The sequence below is a fragment of the Sturnira hondurensis genome, unplaced genomic scaffold, assembly GCF_014824575.4.
Source record: "Sturnira hondurensis isolate 20B ecotype Veracruz unplaced genomic scaffold, ASM1482457v3 Scaffold0008196, whole genome shotgun sequence".
NCBI classification, from domain to species: Eukaryota; Metazoa; Chordata; class Mammalia; order Chiroptera; family Phyllostomidae; genus Sturnira; species Sturnira hondurensis.
This window is the reverse complement of record NW_028080827.1, coordinates 6,280,586-6,308,007: the sequence shown is the minus strand read 5'-3', so window position 1 is coordinate 6,308,007 and position 27,422 is coordinate 6,280,586. Positions and strand designations below refer to the sequence as shown.

The window sequence follows — 27,422 nt, the reverse complement described above, 5'->3', positions numbered from 1 at the left end:
ATATGGTTTTGGAAATGCTGAACCCAATGCACTACAACATCACCAGCATGGTGCCCGACGCTGTGCCTATCGCTACCATGCCAGTCCTGCTGCTCACTGGGTTTCTTCTTTTGGTTTGGAATTACGAGGACCCCTCCGCAATCCCAGGTGAGTCGTCATTGTGTTTTGTATCTGAGGAGATACTTGGACTTTCAGTTTATGAAGGTAAAGAAAATGCTGTGAACAGACAGAGAAAACCTGGGGAGACGGCTGAAGCCCACAGCAACAATAGTAAATGAAGACTCGGGTGAAAATGGGTGTATTAATAGTCTACACATTTTAAATCACAGTGTTTCAAAAATACCTTAGATCATTCCTTCTACTCTGTGCTTAACTTTGGTGAAGTAGAGTTGGCACAAACTTTTTAAGGTAAATTCGAGACAGGAAGGAGCAAGGTAAAATTCCTGCTGTTTTTTGTTTGGTTGTTGGATTCAAATTCATTCCAATTTCACTCTGAAGGTGAAAAAGGCCCTGGAATGCCTTCTCTACTCCTCTCTCTCCTCTCCCCACTTTGCCGCATGCATGCCGTCTCCCTGGTTTCTCTTTACCCCGCTCTTCATTTTCTTTTATACTTGGAGTGGGGGTGACTGAATAAGACCTGGGCAGTGGAAAAGGAATGGGGGGTCACTACAATTCCCTTGGAACATCACACCCTGACAGAATCTTCAACAAGATTTGTGGGTCAATCAAAAGGAGAGTATGATATAATTACCCAGATAAATTCAATAGAAACCCCCACCACTCTACCACTATCGGATTAATTCAGAATGAATGAGGAATATCAGACTAGTTCTTTAGCGTTCAGTGAAAACTCCTCATGGCAGGCACCAATCCCATGAGATCTACGGTAAGGCTGTGTTTCAGGAGCACAATCATTACATGCTTCCAAGTGCGGGAGACCCCATCACAGCGTGATTTGGAATGGGAGTGTGGGGCCGGTGCAGAGTGCCCTGTGCCTGGACTCTAAGAATTTTCAGAGAACTGCCTGTCTCTCTACCTGATTCAACCTAGTATTTTAAGTTACTTCAATGTCCAATTTATCAGAACGTTTAGTGAATTTTGTTCTCTACTCCCTGTTTGGGGTCTGAGGGAAGATTCTTCCATGGTCTTTAACTTAAAATCCTTTCTTACCAGATTCCTTCTTCCCCAGTGGGCTCCCACGTCAGGGTCCATGAATAGTGGAGGTGAGGTGGGTGCACTTTAAACAAATCCCCCCAGACATTTATGCTGACGGTGATGGTAGAACTCCCTCGGACCCCTGAGTGAGGATGTCAGTCTAGGGGAGTAAGCATGAGACCATTCAATCAGATCTCCATATTTAAATCTTTTTAAGAACTTAATGAAACAATTTTCTATAAAGTCAGTCATCTACTTATAGTGTTACTAGAACAATCATAAGATTAAGAACACTTTCAAAATGTTTTTATTCTATAAATATAAACAAAGTCCTTTACATCAAAGAAAAAAAGCTAAAAGTCTTGTCCACATTAATGCAGCTTTTACACAGTTAAACTAAACTGTGCTGAATTTGGAATTAAACATCTAATTCATCTGATTCAAGAAAAAGCTTAGATTATCTAGATTATTCCTATACAACTCTTGCCCATAAAGTGAGAGCACTGCTTCACACAGTTGTGCATGTTTTGGCTTTATAACTATTTCACTGACAGAATGGACTGAAAGGAGAAAGCTTTAGAAAAGCTACTCCTTTACAAATAAACTCCTAAAACCATTCCAAAAAGCTTTTGTGTAACTTTTCACCTCCACTGGTAGAAGCAAGCTACCAGATTTGGTCTCTGTTACAAACAAGGTCAGACTCCCTTGTCACTGGAGTTGTGTCTTTAAAACTTTGTGTGTGTCCTCGTGAGCAAGGATAACAGCATCTGAGCAAAACCACATAGGTCACTGGACTGAAACTCTGGTCTAAACACTGGTTGCACTCCTTGTCTAATTCAAGTCTTAGCTTTATTTTGCCTAAGGAGATTTAGCTTAAGATTCTTTCCTTAAACTAAGGCTTTTTGCGGGGGAGAAAAAAGGGGGTTCTTTGTACATTATCTTTGCAGGTCACGGTTCTCTCAGTTAAAAAGATTACACTAAAACTACAGCTTAATTCTAACCCACCCATTAGGTCAACTGGGGGATTTAAACCAAAAGTTTTCAGACAAAAGTAGGCAGCCAGACAGATTTGTCGTCAACTTGTCGCTTTTTCTGGTTTCTATGCTTGTAACTAGACAGGCTCACTGACTTGTATTTGAAACTCATTTACACCATTTAACATGGCAAGAAAATATTGGACACATACCCTTGTTCATTCATTCAGATGTAAATGACTGAGATCGAATGGAACTAGTATGGTCTGGACAATGAATTAGATTTTATTCATGGAGAAGTAAAAAGTTTCTTTTTTCTTTTTTTTTTTTTAAGATTTCATCTATTTATCTTTAGAGGGGAAGGGAAGGAGAGAGGAAGAGAAACATCAATGTATGGTTGCCTCTCGTGAGTCTCCTGCTGGGAACTGGCCCGAAACCCAGGCATGTGCCCTGACTGGGAATCGAACTGTGGTTGTTTGGTTTGCAGGCCCGCGCTCAATCCACTGAGCTACACCAGCCAGGGCTGGAGGAGTAAGGAGTTTCTAGTTAAGCTTACTGGTTTATTTTTTAAATTTTTTAAAGTTATTCACAGATATACATCAGAAGATGTGAAAGAACGCTTAGGTGTAAAAGAACAAGAACAGCAGTGACAGAAAGCAGTTGCTCTTTGTGGTGTCACTGAATGCTGTGATTTGATGATTTTCCTAGGTCCTGGCTACTGTATGGGAATTGGGCCCCTCATTTCCCACTTCAGGTTCCTGTGGATGGGGATGGGCAATGCCTGCAACTACTACAACAACATGTATGGAGAATTCATGAGAGTCTGGATTTCTGGAGAGGAAACACTCATTATCAGCAAGTAAGTCTGTTAACAGTCAGAGCTCAATCTTTAAAGAAGACACTGCAGTTTTTCCTATTCAAAAACAAACAAACAATCCTATTTTGACATCTTGGCATCTTTTTTCATAAGGCTATGTTTGTACTCCTTCAGTAAAAGGGGGGCATTCCTAGGTAGCAACCTAACACTGTAAACAAGTGGAAAAATGGGCTTTGCCTGAAGAAAGAGATTCATAGACAAAGAACTCTGGGAAAGCTGGGTAAGTATTCTTCACAATTTCTCTAAAGAAATGCATAAAAGAATGCATAAAATCCAGATGGCTTGGTTTTGAAAAAAACACAATTTTAGAGAGTGACAGTATTTTTTCTGCTTTCCTAAGACTTTGGTCTGATCCCTATAAGTGGTGTCATCCCACAACGCAAAAGGTTGCTGGTTCAGTCTCCAGTCAGGACACACGCTTGGGTTGAGGGTTTGTTCCCCTCATACGAGAAGCAACTGATCAATGTTTCTCACATCGATGTTTTTCTCCCTCCCTTCCCCTTTCTAAATGAATGAATGAAAGAATGAATGAATGAATGAATGAATGGATAAATAAATAAATAAATAAATAAATAAAATCATGCCTGAAACAAAAATCTGACTGTACCAGATTGCTAACACGTTTCTAGCGCCAGGCTGCTGGGCACCTGTTGAAGGATAGACCGTAGAACAAGAAGCCATCCACACGACACTTTCCTATTCATGACTGCACGCCAGTGTCCTGGCTGAGTGATCCTAAATAAAGCAGGAACAAGACTGTCTATTAAAAGAAATTGTAATTTCTGGCAGGATGAATTCACCGGAAGATAACCAAATAGCATTGATTATATAGCACTAGCTTTGTGAAATTCTAGTTTTCTTATTTAGTAATTATAGAAAATGGAGAATTTCAGAGAGAGCATATTTGACTAGACTTTCAGCTATCTTGACTAGATTTTTAGCAAAACTATCCATCAACCCTGTCTCATTTGTGAATTTTTATATTTAGAATCGCTTATGGGGCTTCACTCAAAAAATAAGGCTGTCTAAAGTTTTACTGATTGACTATTGCCCAGAAGTAAAGCAAAGTATTTCTGGGAACTACCTTAATTTTTTTCAGGCCAAGATTACATTCATCATTTCATAAAATACCATGGTGTCCTCAAAGCCCAATTCTTTGAACCAAATATGTGAAAGAAGGAAGTGAGAGAGAAAAATGTGTTATTCTACCAAATATTTTGAACTATCCCCTAATGTTATTTTGGACCAATCTAACACCTCAAGTTTTGCCTGGGTTGTTTTGTTTCTTGAGTTTGCTGTTGTTGCACTGTTGAGGCAGACCATGTTTATAAACTAAGCATAAACAGCTTCAGGTGGAAATGCCATTTCATTAGGTTTATTGTGAAACCACTCTAATGTAATGTTTCTCAAAATGTGGTCACTCCACCAGCGCATCAGCACACCTGGGAGCTTAGTAGAAATGCACATTCTTGGGTCCCACCCTGCCCCACTAAATAAGAAAGTCTGGGAGTGGGGCCCACTGACGTGTTTTCACAAGCCCTCCAGGTGATTTTTGAGGCACACTCAAGTTTGAGAACCATGCTGCCATGGCTGGACCATGATTGCTCTTGGATTTCACTTTTCTTGGGCTACTGAACTCTGGTCAGCCAAATGTAAGTTAATTTTTTATGTTCTCATTTTAAAAATCAATACTCTACTCACTTTTGCAATGGACTGCCATCTCCCAAATGTCCTGGGACTGATGACATTTGGGTTTGAGGGACTGGAACATTCACTCCTGCTCTCCAATCCCCCAGCACAGCAAGTGGCCTTCCAGCCCTCAGGCAGTGCCTGCCCTCCTTGTGACCTATCTCCCCCAGTGGACAGGTGAAGTGCAGAGCTCTCCAGGTGATTCCGATGTGCTGAGGTGCTTGAGAGAGGAGAGAAGGTAAGAAGCTTCCAGAACAGAGAGGCCTCTCCCTGGTCTAAAGGAAACAGCTAAACAAAGTTGGAGTGGGTTTTGTCTCACTATGTCACCCTTAGGTCTAGCTGAGGTGGTGGTGTTTGCAAGACGAGACCTGAAGTGAAGAATGATATATGTAAGAAAAGACCAGGGGGGCTAGAATAGAAATCCTCTTAGATTCTAGATGCTTAAACTACCAGATAAATTCCCTGGAAGCCCAAAGCCAGTTCCTGAAGCAGGACCCTCACTACAGTGAGGGATGGGTAGCATCTGACCACCCTGCTCTCTTACTTAGGAAAGTCGCCTTAGCAACCTGCCCAAGTCAGGCGCTGATTTGCGCTGGAGAAGTGGACTCAACCCATCCTGCCTTTCCCCCAGCTCTCCCAGTTCTTTCACTATCTTGTCCTCATAGGCTTTTCACTGGTTGGAGTCTTTGTGTTCTTTTTAATTGCCTCTGAGCCACTTAACTTTGTTAAGGGCCAAGCCCCCCTGCAGGAATAGGACATGTTTGTCCCTATCTCCTTTCCTTGCCTGTTCTTCAGGTCCCTTCCAGAACTACCTGTACCTCTTAAAAAGACCCCATTGGGCCTTAGAAAGCTTTTTATTTTTCTTTGAATAGTTTGCCAGATCTTTTCTTCTTTTGTTCTTTTATTTATTATTTATTTATTTTATAGAGAGAAGGGAAGGGAAGGAGAAAGAGAGGGAGAGAAACATCAGTGTATGAGAGATACATCGATTGGTTGCCTCTCACACGCCCCCAACTGGGAACCTGGCCCGCAACCCAGGCATGTGCCTTGACTGGGTGTCAAACCAGTGACCTCTCAGTTCGCAGGCTGGCACTCAACCCACTGGGCCACACCAGCCAGGGTTCTTTTGCAGAGTTTGAGATCTCTAATTATTATAACTGTGTAGAGATTATGGCCCAACTTTTCTAACCGATTCAATCCCGAAGTGGTGAGGGGTGCAGAACTTCAGAGAAGGAGGTGGGGGCAGGGTGGGCAGTGGAGAAGGGCAGCCACGAGCACTGCTGGGATGAGGCCTGAGCATCTCTGGGCCCTGGGGGAAGGCCCATCTGACCATCAGATACAGCATGCACAATTCCCAGAGCAAGTAAGTGCTACATTAACGAGGGTCTACAAAAGTTGTGCATGATACCATGCGGCATGTATATATTATTTTTCATCTTGAATACAAAAAAAATGTGGCTAGCATCCATAAAGCAGAATAAGCAACTGACTTGCTAATTAGGCTCATATTTGCACATATGTTAGCAATTAACATACCAATTAGGGTTATAGTAGTACATGTTTAACCATCTATAAATTTATAGGGAATTTATTTATTCTTTATTTTTTCATTTCTTGTCTTTAGTTGTTGTTCAAGTACAGTTTTCTTTTTTATTTATTCTTTAAACACATTGGAATTTATGATATACTAAGTACTGGATGATCCTAACTTACAATCATTATTGCCTCTCCACTTATGCATTGAATAACTACTTATTGAGAATTTCTATGTACACTGGGTATTGTGAACAAATCAGCCAAAAACTTCCTACAGTCATAAAGAAATATATCATCATATTGTTGATATACCAAAAATAAGTAAAATGTATAATGTATCAGGAGGGTGACCAACCATCTGTTTGCCTGGGACTATGGGTTTCCCAGGATGTGGAACTTTTAATGCTAAAACTGGGACAGCCCCAGGCAAACCAGATGGCTCAGGGATCAGGGACACAGTGCAGGGGGCTTGGCAGCTCAGTCTATGGCTTTTCCCTGACATGCAGTTAACATGTAAACAATGGCTGCTAGATTCTGATTATGAATTTGGGCCCAGTTAACCACGAGGAGTCCTTCTTGGCAGACATATTTTTTCTTGAGGTCCACAAGACCCTCTACCATAGTGTCAGAGACTAGCAAAGGAGGTTAGCTAGAGAAAGGTGACCCAGGAGAGTATGGTGGTCTCAAAGCCAGATAACAAACATACGTTAGAGGCAGGGACTTGTTGATCATGCCATGTAAATACAGAGATTGGAATGTTGTGTTTACAGCAATAGGGAGATCATGAGTGACCTTGACATGACCATGGTGGGGAGAGGGAGTGGTAGAGGCCAAAGTCTGACTGGACTACAGAATGGAGGGGAAGAAGAATTGGAGGCATCAGGTTTGAATAACATTTCCAAGCAGTTTTCCATAAAGTAGGAATTTCAGAGAAAGAGAAGGGAAGATTGAATATATGGACATAGATCGTGGTGGTTGGAGCTTGCAGAGATTCTAGTTGCTTCTGTTTTCTTAGTAAATGTGGAAATAAAGTCTTTAGCTGAGACTGAGCAGGGAGGAAGTGGAACATTTGAAGAGAGAGGAGGCAGGATACAATAGTCACCTAGAAGAGGGTGAGTGAGTGAGTGAGTGGACTGGTGAAATGCAACAGAATTGCCAGCTGCACTAAGGGCCCACTTAAATTTAACTGAGACCTGGCAGCTGGTGGGTGTCTGAGGGGGTGGGGTGAGGGGCGGGTGGTGTTCCCAGCACCATTCAGCTGCCAGGTATAAGCCCAGAGTAAGCTAAGAATTGGATTTAGCCAGGGTTGAGGTAACTAGGCAACTATGACAAAGTAAGGAGAGGGTCAAGGGAGCTAAAGATGCATGGGAGAGCGTGAGTTTAGTGATAGGCAATAACATAGCTTTTCCAACTTCCTATTGAGCACATGTTCAAATCAACAGGAGAGTTAAAAAAGCAGTCCTCCCACTCCCTCCTCACCCCACTGACCTTATGAAGAGACCAGGTCAGTTGTCTTATAGGATGCTCCACATTCTGAATTTCTCATGTTATTTCATTATGGTGTCATTTAATATACTTCTCTGTTCCCTGTATTTCTTATAAATGGAAACTTCGTCTAAGGCTTAATTAGATTCAGGGAACTGAATAATACTTCCTGAGTGGTACAGGTACTTCATACTTCTTCATGTCAAGAGACGAGGAAAGGCTGTCCTGCTATTAATGATACTACATTTGATCACTTGGCTGGGGTGGTTACACTCAGATCTCTCTTTTAAAAAGATATTTTCCCCTTTCAATGACCCCAGTTTATAAACTGGGTAAATGAAGATATTAGAAGGGCAATGGCAGTAAAAATGTGGTAGGATTGATGGAACATAAACCTCGGGCACAGCGCAGGTCCAAACAAGGCAAGTATTTCTAAATGTTGGGGAACAATCATTCCATTAATTGTCTTCTCCACATTTCTAGTACTCATTACTTTTGAAACTGGCCACAGCTATGTAAGTCCTTTAAACTCAGAATGGCCGAGGGAATGGGGACACCGTGCAGGGGGGTGGCCTCCTCCCTACCACTTAGGAACTTACCTCCTGGCTCCTATCCATTTTGAACAGATAATAGGTTTTCTATCTTTGGGGGTAACTTTTGACTTTAGTTGTGCTTATTCTTTTATTTTTTACTTTTTCTTTTCATTTTACTTTAGTTATGTTTAAAGGAGAACAATGACACCAGTTACCAGACAGCTAATGCTACCCACTATCCCGTCTGAACTTGAGGGGACTCCCTTTCTCTCCTCATGACAGAGCTCTGGGCTTGGGTTCCTTGTTCTTCACCAGCCTCCTCTTCTTCGCTTTCCCATTTTACTCCGGTTTGGTAAAGCCAGCCTGCTTTTGATAAAAGACCTGGTTGAAATCGCTTGCTTGGACTGCACTTACTGCATCATTTCAGTCTCGACAGCTTTGTCCTTCGCCAAGGCTGAGCTTCTGACTCAAAACAACTGAGATGTTGGTGCCCCCTAAAGGACACATTGATTTTTAAAGTTAGGTCTTCACTAACATTCAGTTGGGTTTCAGTTTGGGGCTTCTTGTTCTCTTTCTTAAATTGACCAGTAATTCCTCAAAATATGTGGGCAGGCCAATGCGGTTAAGGCAGTACACAAAAGCTCTGGGGATCGGAGCAGAAAACCAGTGTCCTGGCTGCCTTCTGAGCACTAAACATTTTTAGATACAAATTGGTAAGTAAAGAATATATGGATTACTTATTTCCTGCTTTAATTATGGAATAAGGTAGGGGACAGTAAGAAAAGCCAAGAGTTCTAAAATCTATGAATAAGAATTTCCGCCTTCTCTACGGCATGATTTTCTATGCAGGACAGAATTTTAGCTGTTTGTCAGTCCAATTAATTCCATGAAATATAAATAGGAGCATCTGGATTTTTTGTTTGTTTCTAGGATGAGGGAAACTTGTTGCAAACTCAGGATCATCTGATGAATATTATCTGAAATCAAATCAAGAGAATATTTTACTTGATACAGAATTCATATAATAATTCTGTTTTCATTTCTTGGTACTGCCATTGTTTCAGGGGCTTTCTTTTAAACTTCAAATAGGACTGTGAAATCCATCACAAATGTGAGGGTTTGGCTAATACTTAGCCCACAGCTTAAGAGCTCTTGGCCCAATGTCTTCTCTGAGAACGTGTTTTTCTCAGGCATTAACAAAACAAAACAAAGGCAAAGTCATCCTTTTAGGAACCAAGTATCAGCTTTGAAAGGGAGAAGCAGGTATTAAGACGGCCACTCCAGCCCCGTATAAATGAACTGGGCCACACGAGAACTGACTGCGTGCCCTACAGCTGCCGTGCATGCCACCTTCGGGGTTATGTGTTCAGAAAACCCCCACAGGAAGAGAATGTGCAGCTGAGAAACACTTTTCAGTGGAGAAGTGAGGACAAAGGACCAAAGTCACAGTGAACACATAAAAACTTGAGTAAATATATTAGGTTCACCAAAATTTTAAAAAATGACAAAAATGAAGATAACACCAATCCTTCTGAAATTTTGAATTCAAAAAGAAAAAGACTGAAATTACAGTTATCTTTCCAGTACCATAGATTGATGACTAGGCAGTCTTTTAAAAAAAATATTTTATTTATTTATTTTTAGAGAGAGGGGAAGGGAAGGAGAAAGAGGGGGAAACGTCAGTGTGTGAAACACCCATCGATTGCCTCTCACACGCCCCCAACTGGGGACCTGGCCCACAACCCAGACATGTGCCCTGACTGGGAATTGAACCGGTGACCTTTTGGTTGGTAGGCCGGCACTCGTTACAATGAGGAACACCAGCCAGGGCTAAGCAGTCTTGATAAAACATCTTTTCATGAGTCTCTCTCTGCAGAAGAATTCCATATTGCTGTTCTAAGAAGATAATATTCTCTTCACATGTGTAGGTCCCTATGACGTCTTCAGCTAGAATTTTATAATTTTATTATTATTTGTAATTTTTTCCTTTTTACTGAATTTACTGGGGATGATGTTGGTTAATAAAATTATATAGCTTTCAGGTGTACAATTCTACAACACATCATCTGTACCCTGTATTGTGTGTTCACCACCCCAAGTCAAGTCTCCTTCCATCACCATCTACCCCCCATACTCTCTTCTACCTCTTCCTAGAATTTTATAATGTTTTAAAGCTGTTGGTGCCTCATCATCCCCGATTAGATTGGCAGTGGGAGCAGGAAGCAGCTCCTAGAGAAGGAAATGGGTAGGGAGGACAGAGACGGGAGGAGCTGCCTTTTCCTTCCCCCTTTTTCTGAAGGATCTTCCCAGGCCTTAAAGGCTGAGCATGTAGTAGGGATGTAGGTGGAATAGTGGAGGAGAAGCTGAGAAGTTCGAGGAAGCCTGGGTCATTGGTAAAGTCCCAGCGTTGCTATATCAAGAGCTATCTAATGTCTCCCCATGTCCTATATCCTGTGAGAATTCTGTGACCCTAGAGACCTCGATGAATCATGATGGAACACACATCCCTGGGATAGCCGCTGTCACCACCACGCACAGCCTGCCAGGACCAGCCCAGCCAGCCAAGCCTGGGGCCAGGAGCACCCAGGAAATATCCTTCAAGTCCAGAGTGATACCTCACTGGAAGGCCAGATGTGATTAGTGACTCTAGGCTTATTGCTGGCTCCAAACTGAGGAAGACGTCAAGAATTCTGGCAACTCCTGATTCTCAGGCTCACTCCTGCAGGGGCAGCAGTGGCTGGAGTGGGGCTGGACAGTCCCCGGGGGGGCCTGGAGGCTCTCGGCACTCGAGTGGTATGCAGGATTCAGCTTCTTAACGGCTTTGCAGCTCTGACCCCAATATTCTGGTGACTTGGGTGGTATTTTGATGACTTGGGAGTTAGAGAAGAAAGGAAAATAAGAAATGGTGTATGTGTGTGCCCTATCTTCCTAACACTCAAACAGGGAGTCCGTAAATAGAAATGTTACAACTGGGGAGGGATGTTCTTATGCTAACAGAAGTGCTTTTTCAATACGAATACGAGAAATCACACGTGGCAGTTAGATCAAGGCGCACTTGCCAAGGGAGCTACGTGGCAGTCAAAATCATCACCGAGAGTTTTCCTGACCCTTAAACGTTAACACCAAGGCTTGCCTTCTCTGCAGGTCCTCAAGTGTGTTCCATGTAATGAAGCACAGTCACTACGTCTCCAGATTCGGCAGCAAACTTGGGTTGCAGTGCGTCGGCATGCATGAGAATGGCATCATCTTCAACAACAACCCAGATGTCTGGAAAGCGGTTCGACCTTTCTTTACAAAAGGTAACCAGGTGCCAGGCTACCTTCTGCTCTTGTCCGTGAACATGCCCCTTTATGCGGAAATCATTCGTAACTTCCACTGCTTCACAGTTTTGAAACAGTGATACGAGCTAACATGCATGAACTATTTACTATACAGTAGGCACTGTTCTAAACACTTGATATTTTAATTCCACAGGGGGTAAAATACTCTAATCACCTGTACTTTACAGATGAGAGAGCTGAGGCAATAAAGAGGTTAAGTGACTTACCCATGACTACAATATTAGTAAATGTTAGCCCAAAAGACAACCCTAGAACCCACATTTAATCACCACAAATTCTGTGCCTCTTGTTACTTCACAAAGCAATTTCATGGATGTAAAGAAGACATGGAGCTTTAAACTTAGGATCATTTAAAAAAAAAGAATTGAGCGTATTTGCCATATGCTTAATTTAAACATAGCAAACAACGTGTTTGCTGAACCATTGACTGACATCCCAGATATTTTAACAGAAAGCAATTTGTGAGTAATTAGAGAATTTTAGAACTGGGAAGGACTGTATATGTCACCTCATCCAGCCTCGGAGTTTTATAGCTGAGGTTTACAGTCCTGGAGAGGTTGTGATTTTTGTCCAGCATATGGAATAATGCATGAATGAGCAGAGACCACATCCCAAGCCTCCTTATCTAGTGAGTTCCTCCTTTACCATATTCTGCTGGAAATGAAGCCGTTGGGGGGTATACATGACCAGACGTTGACATTAACATCAAGGAACATAATTGTGCCTTGGAGATGTTGCCAGTGGGGGGAACTAGGGCTAGACAGATTTCGGGGCTGACTGTGCACTGTCAGTGTTCTTTCCCCAGTCAGCCTTGTAGCAAACCTAGATGCCGCCTGTATGGCTGCTGAGAGGGGAAAAGCTATGCCTATTCCCGCTGGGCGCTGGTTCCTCTCTGCAGAGTTGCTCATTACCAGACTCGGCACAGCTCTACGGAGACCCTGTTGCGTCGGTTTCCTGTGGCTGCTGTAACAGGTTGCCACAAACTTAGTGGCTTAATACAACACATTATTAGACAGTCCTGTATGTCAAGTCCAACATGGGTCTCCCTGGGTTCAGACCAAGGCATCGACTGGGCTGTGTTTCTTTCTGGAGGCTCCAGGGGAGAATCTGTTTCTTTGCCTTTTCCAGCCTCAGAGGCCATTCACATTGTCTGGCCTGGGGCCCCTTCCTCTGTCTTCAAAGACAGCAGCAGTGGATTGAGTCCTGTATATCACATCTGTCCGAGCCATCCTTCTGTCATATCTTTATGACTCTGACCTCAGCTGAGACAGGCTCTTCCCTTTTGAGAACTTCTGTGATTAGACATGCTCACCCAGATAATCCACAACATTCTCCCCATCTTAAGCTCCTTAATTTAATCATACTTGCCAAGTCCCCTTTTCCATGTAAGGTAGCATGTTAATAAGTTCCAGGAATTAGGGTCTGGACAACTTTAGGGGACTATCGTTCTGCCTACTGTTTATATTGGGGCAGATAAATCCTCTTATGCCTGACAAAACTGCAGAATAGATTAATGAAAAGAATATAGGGTTTAGGATTATAGGTTGAGGATTGGATTCCCAGCTCTGACACGTTCCTAGCCATATATATGATCGTGGACAAATCACTCAGCCTCTCTGAGCTTCAGTTTCCTTGTCCACAAAAAGTAATAAGCACTCATAACAGAGTTATTATGAATAATACATGAAATAATGCTGTAAGATCCTATAGAAATGTAAATTTCATTTTTACTTTGTCGTTTGGTCCAGTTGTATTAGGAATGTGTGAATAAGTATTTAGGAACAATAAACTCTCATATACCTTTATTCTCTATTCTGACATTCAAGAATTAATGGAATCTCTAAACTCATTCATTTAACAAACTACTGTCTTCACATCATTGAACTAGGTGCCCAGAACACAATGAGAAGCAAGATATGGCCCTGCCTTCAAGGAACTTATAATGGCCACTTAATACCTCACCAGATACCGTCCTCAATGATTTGTCCCGGTAGAGGGGCATGCATAGTGTACAGAGCACAGACCACTGGGTCATCTGAAGCACACTGAGAGGTCAGGGAAGGATTTTCAGAGGAGTGTATGCTTATGGTGAGTTTTCAGAGGAGATAAAATCTGCCTGAATTAAGAAAGTCTGATGAGGACACATTCCACAGGAGGGAAAAACAGGATCCTCCAAGGCAGAAAAGGATAGATTAGCATGCCCTGTCCAGGGAATTGTAAGTAGGCCCCTGGACTTTGCAACGGATACATGCCTGCACATATCCATGCAAGGTGTAAGGCCAAGGGGGAAATGGGGCCAGCCACCAAAGACTCCTGTGCTAAGGCAAGTAGCTGTGCATATTTCAGAAGCTGCAGGAAGTCCTTCAAGATTTTAAGCAGGGCGACATGAACATATTTGTGTTAGAAAATCTGTTCTGGTAGCAGAGCGAGTGATTAACAGGGAGGAAGCATGACTGTGAGCAGTGAGAACCGTTCAAAGAGCCAGAGCAGAGACACAGAGAGGATGGAGGGAGGGCACTCCTGGGAGGGAAGTCGAAAGAGTAGCATCCACAGTCCTTGTAAGTTAATAAAAAATCTTTGTGACTTTTTGCAGGTTAGCCCCATCTATGGAATATCAGATTTTCTAATGAAAACACTAAAAAATTATACCCAAATTAAATGCCAAAAATAAAGGGCTAATTGTTTATTGAAAATTCACTGCTGTTTGTGACATTTTTAATATTTAGTGAGAGCCCCACACATTTCTTGATGAATCTTTTTTAGAGTTGGACTTCTTGGTGGTTTTTCTGATATAGCAGAGACTTTGGGGTAGGTTTTAGTATCTAAAGTCATAATATTAATGAAGGTATTGACTCCCTGGGTGTGTCTATGGAGAAATAGTTCAGTTCAACTCCGGCGAAGCCCATGCTGGGGCATGAGGTGGGAGGGCCAAGACACAGCCTCTCTTTCCTGAAGCTGCCAAGAGAACTGTCCATATTGGTGGTTGCTTGCTCAATTACTGATTACTTGCTCAATTTTTTTTTAAAAACTGGATAAAACTCAGTACTTTCAAGCAGACTGCAAAATTAAAGTCATATCTACATCATACCACTACCTATCAGGAATTACATTTTATTTGTTTGAAATTTGGCTTCAACCTCTTGGACATAGGGACAAATCATACATTAGTCAGGGAGAAAACCACCAGTGATGCTCAGAGCCAATGCTTAAAAGCAAAATGTTGAGTCATTGAGGAATTATTTGTCCCACTGGGGATGTGATCGTCATCCAAGGGACAACGTCCTGGCCTCTCATATCTGCCAAGTCCGTCCTACAGTCAGGAAGCAAGCCACCAGCCCAGCCTTTCTTTTCCCACGTAACTAGAAATCTTGAGTCTAAGACCACTCACCAGGCCTTCTTCCTTAACTTTCAGTCTTCCTTCAGAGGTTTCTGCAGCTGTTTTTTTGTTTTGTTTTGTTTTGTTTTGTTTTTAAAGAGAAAATATGCCTACAAAATTCCCCAGTATTTTTCCTTGCATTCCAAGGACTCTAACAGCAAGTCTGAATATTAATATATATATTAAAGATTAATATATTAATATTATATATTAAAAGGTATATATAATATATATTAGTGTATATTAAAAGATATATATATCTTATATCTGATGTATATATATATCATCTTATATAAGATGTATATATATCTTATATATATATATATAAAAGATTACTCTAAAGTTTAAACTTAGAAGAGAAAAAGGGGGACTTTTAAGAGAAACTTTCAAGATGGACCACCTAGCACCAGAAGCCATTAGCTGTTCAGATTGTCAGGAGCAGAGCAAAGGGTGAGATGAGAAGCCAGTTCACTCTACCTGTTTTCTTTTATTCATTCGCTCATTCATTCACTGATCCATTCATTCATTCCTCCATTCGACAAATATGTTTTGAGGGCCACTATGTACTATGGACTTAAAGTCTATTGCTCATGGGAGATTGTCACTGCCCTTAGAGAAGTCCCAGTCCGGCAGGGAAGACTGCTGAGCAAACCAAGAATTGCTTAGCTGTTATGATATTGGTTCAGTAAAATAAATCTGGAAGTAGTTTGAAGAGAAACTTCAATAAAGAGAAGGGCCCTTTTGGTAACTTATAAGAGTAGCATTTTAAACATATGAACTACAATTTAAAAAGAAGCACCTTAGATAAAATACTTAAGGGCCAATTAGACTATGTCTGTGGCAATATCCCACCACCAGTTGAAACATAAAATAAGTATCACCCTAAACAAATCTAAACCTTCTTTAGAGGAAAATATATACAGTAAATATGAAAAAAACCAACACTGATTTGTGACCACGGCACTAAATGTGTCACTCGCAATCTCACAAGTGACTGGCCAGAGCATGAAGAAACGTTTAATTTTGAATAGTTTGTTTACTACAAAACTCATACATTCATTTTTAACAGGAAAGGCGATACATTCTTATAGAAAATTAGGAGAATAAGGAAAGCATATGAAGAATATGAAAATGCTGCCCAGTTATGGAGTAAAAAAGTGTGGGCAATGAAGCTCTCAAAAATAAAAAGCCAAAAGCGCTGGGTCGCGTGCGTGTGTCCCGGAGCACAGGACGACTCACTCTTTGACGTGTTCCCTTCAGCTCTGTCTGGCCCTAGCCTAGTGCGCATGGTGGCAGTTTGCGCTGAATCTGCCGTGAAGCATCTGGACAGGTTGGAGGAAGTCAGAAGAGAGTCGGGCAGCCTCAACGTGCTGCACCTCATGCGCTGCATCATCCTGGACTCCTCCAACACGCTCTTCCTGAGGATCCCCCTGGATGGTACTGAAATCTTCATTCTTACAACTTCGCGTTCTGCCCTCTACTGGACAAGGGGATGAGAGGGAGAGTAGACTCACGTAAAAATAGTGCCGTTTCCTACAGTGTTTTTCTTTTGACACCTCTAAGATGTCCCAAGATTTTTTTCTTAGTGTGTCTGCCTTGTTCACTTATAAGATATACATTTCTGTAAAGTAGTGGACCATCTATTTCTTTTACATCTCTTTTCATTGCTGTAGGAAATAGAACTGATATATTTAACCATCTTCACCCATTCTTTTGGGGCATGATGTATATATACACACACATACATGTATCTACATATGTATGTAGATATACGGATGTGTGTGTGTGTGTATACACTACATACACACCTGTCCCTCAAAGCTCCCAGTGTGAAAGTTTGTACGATGATGGCAGTGCTACCTGCAGCTGCAGGAATGAGTTGTGACAGCTACCGTTAATCTAGTGTCTACCGTGTACCAAGCAGTATAAGAATCTGCTTTACATATAGACTGCCATGAAGCATTTTTTAAAAGATTTTATTTATTTATTTTTAGAGAGAGGAGAAGAGAGGGAGAGAAACATCAATGTGTGGTTGCCTCTCGCACACCCCCAGCTGGGGACCTGGCCTGCAACCCAGGCATGTGCCCTAGGCTGGGAATCAAACCAGCAACCCTTTGGTTCATAGGCGGGTGCTCAATCCACTGAGCCACACCAGCCAGGGCTGCCATTAAGCATTTTAAACAACCCTGGCAAGATGTCTTACTTAAGATGTTATTTTCCTCACTGTACTAGAGAAACAAAATTTAATACATGCAATTCTACCACCACCTAAACACAAACAGTAATCATGGGGATTAATTCCGTTTTGCTGTTGTCTAGCTTCATGTAATTTTTACTGAATTAATTTCTAGCAGCATTCATTGATTCACACATCTCTTTAACAGACATTTATTGATTGCCTATTTATGCAGGAACTGTTACAGGTTCTGAAGACAGAGCAGTGAACAAGGCAGATGAAGTTCTTGCTTTTGGGGAGTTTTCATTTCAGTGGATACATGGACAGTAACAATATGTGTGTGTGTGTGTGTGTGTGTGTGTGTGTGTGTGTGTGTGTGTGTATTTACTTGTAATACATAACAAGTAATACTATTTTGCCTATAATGTACTAAGTGATAAAAATGCTTTGAAGAGAAATCAGAGCAAGGCAAGGGGGCAGTAAACGAAGCAGGGTCAGTGGGAGTGGAGGGGGCCCTCATGGAGGGGGTGGTCAGGGAAGGGCTCTGCAGAGAGGACTTCTGCCTGTAAGTCTAACTAAGGGGAGGCCACAGGCCACACACAGTCGGAGGGAAAGCATTAGAGACGCTAGAACAAACCAGCTGAGCTCTAACGCCTGCTGCCTGATTCACCACATTTGAACACAGAGATGAGCTCTAAGCCCTCCCTTTCTCTTCTCAGTTCTCCTTGCTTCAGCTCCCCTGCTCTGTAATTACTCCTGGCAAGAGCCACAGAAACCTCACCGATTGCCATTTGCATGGGAGCTTCTGTTCCCTCTGAGGAGCTTCAGTCACACCCTCTTGCCTGACCCCCCTTCAGACAGGGGCTCCAATCCCAGCTTGCCTGTTCTATAGGCAAGATAGAACATCTTTCCCCAGGTTAGGCAGGTACATATTTTATAGGTGTCTGCTCCTTGGTTCCCTGCTAGCCCTGATTCTTAGGAAGGATCACGTAAAGGAAATTATGTCTCTGTTAACTTTTGGATACACACGGTGATGCTAAGAACCTGCATAAGTCATGCACAGTTATTTTATTTCCCTTCTCCTCACCTTGTCCTTGCTAACCTCTGTGTATCTAAGGGACCCAGTGCGATGAAGAGGAAGGGACATCATCCCGAGATCAGGCAGAACTGGGATCCAGCCCCAGGGCCTGCCTGCCACACTGGCTGTATGGTGTTGAGCGAGCTTCTTAGCTTCTATGAACTACAGTTTCTTCATCTGCCAAATGATGATACTATCACTCCCCTAGCAAGATTGTAAGAACCAAATGAAGTATTTTGCAAAATATCTTGCACAGTGGCTGGTATTTAGCATTTGAAAATAATGTTTATTTCTTTCCCTTTTGTATAATTCAGAGAAAGCAGGGGTTTTCTCTTCTCCAACTTTCAATTTAATTAGAACGCACTTATTAAGAGCTGACTCTACATAAGGCTCAAGACTAGGCATTGAAGATACTAAAATGAATTCTACATTCTAACTGAATATAAATATGAAAGTTTTGTGCTGAGTGCTATGAAAAATAGGAATACAGCACTATGAGGTGAGAATAGAAAAAAGGTATTAATTAGGTACAGAATACAAGTAAATTATTCACTTAATGGGTTTCCCCACTCAGCACAAAATGAAGTTAAAATATGGCTGTTGGCTGCCCAACAGGAGAGTGGCATGGCTTGTTGCCCTCCTAGGTGCCAAAACTGAGGCCATAACAACCATAATTACTAATGTCCCTCTTATTCCAGACTGTCCAGAAAAACAGGAGAGGCATGGATGTTCAGCCAAAGAGGGGCATGTGAGATTATAGGGTGTGTCTCTAACACAAAGTTGGAAACTGGCAAATCTTTGATTAGCTCAGCCAATTTAGATGCCAGGCAGAATAAATTAGTGTTGATTTGTCTAGTGGCAATAATGCGGCTAAAACACCAAGTGAGGGTGGAACCCTGCCTAGCTCAGAACCCCAGACTGGTAGGTATCTTTCCTGCTCAGAGTACTCTTCTTGGACTTTTTGCTCAATTGCTCTGCTGTATGTTTGCTTGTTTTTCCAGAAAATGCCATCGTAGTTAAAATGCAGAATTATTTTGAGGCATGGCAATCTCTCCTTCTCAAACCAGACATCTTCTTTAAGATTTCTTGGCTCTACAAAAAGTATGAAAAGTCTGTGTAAGTAACAAGTTTGGAAAATTTGTCCGTGATATTGGGCTGTTTTTTCACTGTGTCTTTGCTATTGTTGGCCTCTTTAGCAAGTTCTCTGCTCACTAGAGCCCACAAGGGAGATGTTGATTAAGTTGCTGATGTAACACTTGGTACAGCAATTTGGCTGAATGTGGCTGAACCAGAGAGTAAGGAAGCCTTTGGCCAAGGCAGCTTCTCAGCAAGGGGGCCAGGTGGGTGGTCTGAGCGCTCCATATCTGCAACTAAAACATTGCAGTGTATTTTGAGTTGAACAGAAGGGCTGGCCGAGCACGTCATTATTATCTGTCAATATTCTCTTCACATGTCAGAAAAATGGAAAGGTGGAATCCATTTTATAATTGTATTACTTCTGAGTAAATTTAACTTAATTCAACTTGTAGGAACTGACTGTAGTCTCAAAAATTTTTTTCATAGTGAACATAATGGACTTCAATAAAATGTATGTTTTTTTAAATTTTGGTTTTTAGTTATGTATCTTGTGTCTTTGAGGGATCCAGAAACCATCATTAAATGGCTTTGCTTTGGTCTTAGACCAGCCTAACTACAAATTGGACAAATACCCAATGGCCTTAAGTAATCAAAAGTTGTTTTTTTTTAGTGTAAGTAGCCAGCTATTAAACACTGCCCACTCTAATCACCAGTGGAAAGCCCATGTGATCTAGAGGCAGAGAGACGTGGTTTGTAGCCTGTCTCTACCACCTGGTAACTAAATGGCCTTGGGAAGTTATTTAAAGTGAAAAGAACCTGCCTTCCAGAGCAGAGATACAGGTCGATGAAATGCTAGCTCAGGCCATAGAAGGCACTAAATATGTTAGTTTTCCCTTTCCCTCTGTGCATGTTTTCTCCCAGTGTCCTTGACCATCTTAAATCCTCCATCTCTAAAAGTTCCCAAACTTGTTTGAAGACCCAGCTTTATCCTGTTTCTGTATTTTCTAATTCTATAGTATTAGTCTCCAGGGAGGAAACCAACTTGATGTTGCTTTATAGTTTTTCATATGGCTAATGAGTATTGAGTAGATATTTGGAGATTTCGTTTTCACACATTTCATTTCATTTCTACCGGAGATTATTGATTCAAGAGTCAATAAAATAAAAGATTGGTCACTTCACTGAAGTCAGATTTGGTCATGGTTCTTGATAATTAGTTTAGCTTCAGTCTTGACCAGCAGGCCCATAGACATTTATTGCATGAGACTGTGTAACAGTTTCTCTTAGGTTTCTGTAGAAATAGCTTAGCAACATTCTCTCTATACATAACATTTATCAACGGTTAGTGCACTAGTTCATATCTCCTGTGTCACAGAGCAGTAAACACCTAGAGAAACCCTTTAATTTCTCCCCCTCTATGCCCTTGCAGTAATGCTAATATTTGTATTGAGGTGTACTTGACATACACCATTATATTAGTTTCAGGCGTGCAACACAGGGATTTGGTATTTGTATTGCAAAATGATCACCACAATTAATGTGGCTAACATCTATCACCATAGATATTATCGTTAAAGCTATTTTTCTTGTGATGAGAACTTTTAGGATTGACTCTCAACAACTTTTTTTCTTTTTTTTCTCTTGACAACTTTCAAATACGCAATATGGCATTATTGATTAGTTATAGTCATCACGCTGTATATTACACCCCTGGGACTTAATTATTTTATAACAGAAAATTTACACCTTTTGACCACCTTCATCCATTTGTCCATTCCCCCACCCCCAGCAACCCCCAATCTGTTATCTGTATGTATGAGCTCAGGTTCGTTTTGTTTTGTTTTGTTTTTGATATTCCACATATAAGTGAGATCATACAGTATTTGCCTCTATCCTCCTAATACTTTAAAAATGTACTTATGAGAAGGATTCTCAAACATCTATTCCCATCCTTATTTATTCAATTTTATATTTTTGCTTTTTTTAATACAGCAATGTTGTTTTCTACTTTTCATTCTGGCAAGTGTAAAGGTTCTCCGTCACAGAACACCGTAAGTAGGTGTCTGTACTACACTTAATGTGACACAGAGTGTTGTTCCCTGAGACTACGGAACAACCCACTCACTCACCCACAAACACACACACTTAAAGGCAAAGCCAAGAATAACAGGATTTAGATCTCAAGGTGGACTCATCATTCATCTAGTCTGATCCCTTTGCTTTAAAAGGTACATAAGGCTCAGAGACTTAAAGTAAGTTATGCAGAAAGAGAACAACTTGGACTAGAACCTGACCCTTTGTCCAAGGAGCTCTTCCCTCCCCCACGCTGTCGAAATGCCTATACAAATTAATGCAGCCCTTCATTCATTCAACAAATATTTACTTAGTGTTTATTATGTGGCAGACATGGCAAGGTGTGAGAATAAATATCAAGATTAATAAACAGTCACTTGAGTTCACTGAGTAAAACAGAAATCTCAACCCAATAGTCTTGAGGGCCAGGCAAAGAAAAGTGTGCTGGGTGGATACAGACAACAGAAAGCGGAGGTGCCCGTGGCAAACTGGGAAGTGCATGTCCCCACTGAAGACGTTCACTGGTTTTGTTTTTGTTTTTTCATTTATACATTGTGTTGGCCAAATAAAAAATAAGAAAACATTATTGGATTTGGCTTTTGTACCAGTTTTTAACCCTTAACTGGAGGTTACAGCCTTGATTTTGCTATACCTAGAAAATCTGGTTCCTTAACATGAAGTATAAATGTATATGTAATGTAAGGATATTTGTGTAACATATATGTAATGTAAGGATATTTGATACTTACTATCTTTAATATAGGGATATTAAGTATAAATTCAGTTATTCATAAGCACTAATGGTTTCAATGAAAGCAGATTACTTTATTTAAGCAAATGGTAAATGAATCCATTTTTCTACATGTCTTAACTGAGTCCAGATAGATCGTATTTTCATTTCTTTTTTTCCAGCAAGGATTTGAAAGATGCCATAAATATTCTAATAGAGGAAAAAAGACACAGGATTTCCACAACAGACAAACTCGAAGACAGTTTGGATTTTGCCACTGAGTTGATTTTTGCTGAGGTACTGACCTGAACTAACCAGACTTCCCGCATAACAAATGTGTATGACTATTTGGGTGTAGGTGTGTAAAGATTTCCTCTTGTGATCGTGTTGCATAAGTCTGCTTTTCAGTATCTGCTCCAGGTCTTCCATGATGTCCAACTCAAATGTCCCATTCATTAGGCATTCTGGTTAAGACCAAACTTTAAGATTGAAGTGACCCTGTGTCTGCAAAATACAAAATATGAAAATGGTAGAGTCCAAAGACTGAGTGCATAGATAATTTGTTATCAATAGTTCAGCTTTCAGCGGAAGATTATGAAAAATATTCACAGCCAGTCACAGAAACACGTCATTTTTGTGAAGTTCTTCACCCTCGAGCATCACCTCCCCTTTTTTGGTGAAATTTTGATTCGCTTTCCCCAATTGTCTCCCTTTCCAACTGGCCAGAGATGTGGTGACCTGACGAGAGAGAATGTGAACCAGTGCATATTGGAAATGATGATTGCGGCACCAGACACCCTGTCTATCACCGTGTTCTTCATGCTGCTCTTCATTGCAAATCACCCTAACATCGAAGAGGCAGTGGTGAAGGAGATTCAGACTGTTCTTGGTAAGAATCTATCAACTGAACACTAGAGGTGGAAAAGAGTTCTTTCAGAATATCGGCTTCTTGTGTACTGAGAGTCTGAAGTCAAATGAAATCTTTACTATAATCCACCCAGAGAACAAGAAAGCAAGGCATATTGTCACACTTTCATATGTCAGACAGGTTTAAAATATAGGGGGTTTTTTTCTGTGTTTTATTTAATTATTAAAATAATATATGCTCACTGATGTTGACTTTTCTCTCCTGACCTTGCACAGTCGCTGTGAAACAAGTTATTTGGTTGTGGAAAGACGCTATCTTTTAAAAACCATTTCAGTTATGCTTGGAACAGTTGACAGTAAGTTAAACACATGAGAGAAGGGGTCTACAGATGTGTCACCGTAGGTAGGAAACTGCCTGCCAAGTTAAATAGCAAGGGGCCAGAGTAGCACCTGGGCTCCAAGAGGGGGGAATTATTCTCAAGACCATACCCATTGATACAATTTCCTTGAGAAGCGAAAAGTGTTTGTGCCCCATTACCGCTCCCTGACACTTCAAAAGTCCTCTGCAAAGATGGAAAAGCATTAGAACCATTTGCACATGTGTCCATGCTGCCTCTAGATACACACCCATGGTAACTGCTTCCTAGGGAATGCCTTTGCTTATCTTCTCCAACACTTTCCCTTTTTATCCCAGATAAACACACCCCATTAGACCCTTAAGCATGTATAAAGAACAGTATGTGAGTGGCAGGGCTGTTAGAGTTCTCTGACCAAATGAGACCTTTCCTGAATGGCATAGTTGTACAGAAGAGAGGGCTGCCTCAGGACCCTGGTCTGTTTTTGATTCTGCAAAGGGGGTAGCCCATTGGAAGATGCTCTGAAGCTTTACCAATTCTGGGAGTAACCCGAGTTTCTCTGACAAACATCAGGCCAGTCTGAGACAGTGCAGGTGTCCTTCAATCCCCAGCACAGCTGGGGCTGCTCTGAGGCACCATTTTGTTGTGGTAGGAGGCAGGGGTGGCCCTTGCTACTCTATGACAACAGGGTGTGTCCTGGGGCAAATGAGCTGTACAAGTACCCAGAGGAGAAAACGTTATCGAAACTGACTAAGGTCACTGTCTCATTTTGACTGGAGAAGGAGTGAATGCCCCCAGATTTTAGAGTAAGGGACAAAACTCTATGACCTCAGAGGCCAGGCAGACAACTTTTTGAAGCAGAATAGGAGGTCTACATGAGACTACAGAGGGACTGCCCCTGCAAAGGCTCGCCAACCACTCAGCTTTAGACCATTGTTGCCATGTGGTGATGTGAATCCAGTGTTTCCAGGTTTTCTACATTTTTATAAAAATTTAGGCTTTTATATGAAATCCCCCAGCTTCTATGATAATTGGCTTCAAATCTGAATTTTTATAAAATGCTCTGTAGGCCAAACATAACATATTTTGCCCAGGGTGCTGGTTTACGTTAGAATTACAAATATAAAATATTTTCCAACCAAGAACAAACTGTTCTGTGAAAACTACAGGAGTTTTAATGCCCACCACATGTTGAAACTCTCGTTACCTGTTTGTCATTTTTATCTACTCTCACAGGTGAAAGAGACATAAGGATTGATGATATACAAAAATTAAAACTGGTGGAAAACTTTATTAATGAGAGCATGCGGTACCAGCCTGTTGTGAACGTGATTATGCGCAAAGCCTTAGAGGATGATGTCATTGACGGTTACCAAGTGAAAAAGGGGACTAATATCATCCTGAATACTGGAAGAATGCATAAACTTGAATTTTTCCCCAAGCCTAATGAATTTACTCTTGAAAACTTCGCCAAGAATGTAAGTGCCCCTCCTTAAAACCAAGTATACCCCTCATTAAGATGTCAGCTGTTAAATCCTCTCTGGTTCCGTGTTTGCACCATGCACATTTCATTCTACTTCTTCCCTTCTGTGGCCTCACCAGAAACACACATTTTCCCTAGTTTGGGCCATGGGTACCACATTTGTCCTCAAGCCAAGGATGCTGGGTCTCCAGCTGTAGGAAGTACCTACAGGGTGGCCACATGATAGGTCAGAATGTGAAAAAGTCAGGACCTGAATTTGGCTAAAATGAGGTGAATTTTGTTTAACCCAACCAACTTACTTTTCTATTTACAGTCACCACTTTGTAATCACGTAAATTCAGTGGCAGCAGCATCTCAGCAAAGGCAAGTCCACTTGTGCCTTAGATGGACATCAAAGGAGATCAAAAGATTTGGTTTTTCCAGTCTTCCTTTGATTCACGAAATGGCCCCACAAGCACTAATTCCCATTCAAAATAGGACCTGGTCATTAAAAGAGCTTCAGCTTTTTCTTTCTTTATCAGTGAACTATATACTGGGGATTCTGCTTCCCTTATGTCGAATTTTAGGCAATGATGTTTTTAACCTGTATTATCCAGATAGTTTCTTTAGTGTCTTCTTTTTCCATTGGCATGTGGTCAAGAAAAATGGCAATTAATCCAGTTCTCCAGTTCTTTCTGTTTCTGTATGAGCAACCCATACCATGTCGACAATTTGTCAGCAAAAACTTCATTGAGAATCTACTATGTGACAGGCACTATGTAAGTCCAGATGTGGGCAAGACAACAGATGTGGTACCCATTAATTTTTTGCATAACTAAAAATATTTAGATGCTGATAGATCAGGAATCTACACCTTTTCCTAAATTTGTCCTTTGTCCTTAAGTTATACAACACGAACAGTCTTTGCTTTGGTGATTTGCAGAATAGCAGTAAAGCTACGGCCATTCCAAAGAGCTAGTTGAATAATAATGGCTGTGATAAAATGGTTTGCATTGCTTTACCCAGCACATTTATATGAAAAGCAAAACTGGATACTGTCCAAGGTTGTGTGTGAGTCCTAGGGGATGACTCAGACTGGGTGGAGAAAGGGGCTTTCCTGAGTTATAGTCATTCATCTCAGTAAAGTAGCAGTATGGCTGAGACCCCAAACCAGAGTATGCTGACTGACCAGTATTTTCAGAGTAAATCGAACAGAGACTGTATGATTCTAGCTTTTAATATTCTAGCTAATTGGCTGATCATTTCCATAGGTTCCTTACAGGTATTTTCAGCCATTTGGTTTTGGGCCCCGTAGCTGTGTGGGAAAATACATCGCCATGGTGATGATGAAAGTCATCCTGGTGACTCTTCTGAGACGATTCCACGTACAGACATTGCAAGGCCAAAGCGTGTCTATTGAAAAGATGCATGTAAAAAAAGACTTGGCCACGCAACCAGATGAGACAAGCGACTTCCTCAACATGACTTTTGTCCCAAGAAAATCAGAAAAGTGCCACGAATGCTGAAGAAGATCGGTCAGTACCCACTCTGGAGCACTTCTAATCAGTAGTTCACTAGAAACCCATTCATCTTTGCCAGAGTATCATCCTCAGAGTATCATCCTCGTAGTGGACATTAGGTGGTGTATGACATTTTATAGGCATACCTCCTATGGGCTGTCAGCAAACCAGGAGACATCAGTCATCTGATTTTGTCCGAAACACAGAATCAAGAGCAAGAGAAAACACAGAGGCCAAGAGTTTGCAGGGAAAATGGTCAGTGAAAAACTGCAGCCTTAAAGGCCCAGTTCCACAAAACGTGTTGGAACACATAAGGCCATCAGCAAAACTTTTATCTGGTTGCCCACGGGATCTCCACTGCCCTGCCCCAAGAGCAGCTGAATGTCTGGGGCAGAAGCCCTCCAGTCAATTAGAAAGACCAGACCAACGTCTGGGTGCCTAGAGTCAATCACACCTGTCAGTGTGAATAAAAGTGTTTGATTTGGTTTTCAGTGGGATTGGGGACGAGAGTATCCACAGTCTTTGGAGAAATAAAAATTCAGCATTTTACTTTTCCTATTAATTACATTCAAGTGACTCTTGTTTAACCACATGTGTCTTGTCTGTAGCAGAAGTTAAATTGGAAACCATCCTTTCCCAGTCTCTCAATTCATGCCTCACCCACTTAGCTCTGCTATAATCAGGTAGATTCAGGTAATACAAGCTAATTTAATAATTACTCAAGCAAAATATATCATTGGGACCATATATCTGTTGTAGGAATTGAAAGTCACACAATGCATTTCAAATTCAAATGTTTTTTCATGTTCGCATTGTTGCTTAGTTCTAGTAGTATCGTAACCGAGAAATAACTTTACATAATGGCATCTAGTAACCCTTACAGCAGCTCCAGTGATTTGAAGGAAGAGAAGTCCTCTAAATCTTTATCTAATTCTGTAGCCCAGTAGATTCAAACTTCTAAGGAGTGCTACTCCCACACATTATCTTTCTCCCTTGACGTCTCCCCCTCTCTTTCTATGACCCCAAAGCCAAGGGCAACAGATTAGTAGAGAAGGTGATCAGTATAGAACCCCTGCAATCATTATTTATCCTACCTCAGATTTAATAGTTATTATGG

At 41.3% G+C, this 27,422-nt stretch overlaps 1 protein-coding gene across 1 annotated transcript; it reads left to right on the top strand.

Moving 5' to 3' along the window:
- Positions 1 to 26,720, top strand: CYP19A1 (cytochrome P450 family 19 subfamily A member 1). The gene is made up of 9 exons (XM_037054449.1): positions 1 to 147; positions 2,838 to 2,988; positions 11,394 to 11,548; positions 16,227 to 16,403; positions 19,222 to 19,336; positions 22,283 to 22,397; positions 22,827 to 22,989; positions 24,560 to 24,801; positions 26,057 to 26,720. The coding sequence occupies exons 1-9, from the start codon at positions 3 to 5 to the stop codon at positions 26,309 to 26,311; spliced, it is 1,518 nt and encodes a 505-aa protein (XP_036910344.1). The 5' UTR covers positions 1 to 2; the 3' UTR covers positions 26,312 to 26,720.
- Positions 26,721 to 27,422: the final 702 nt, after the last annotated feature.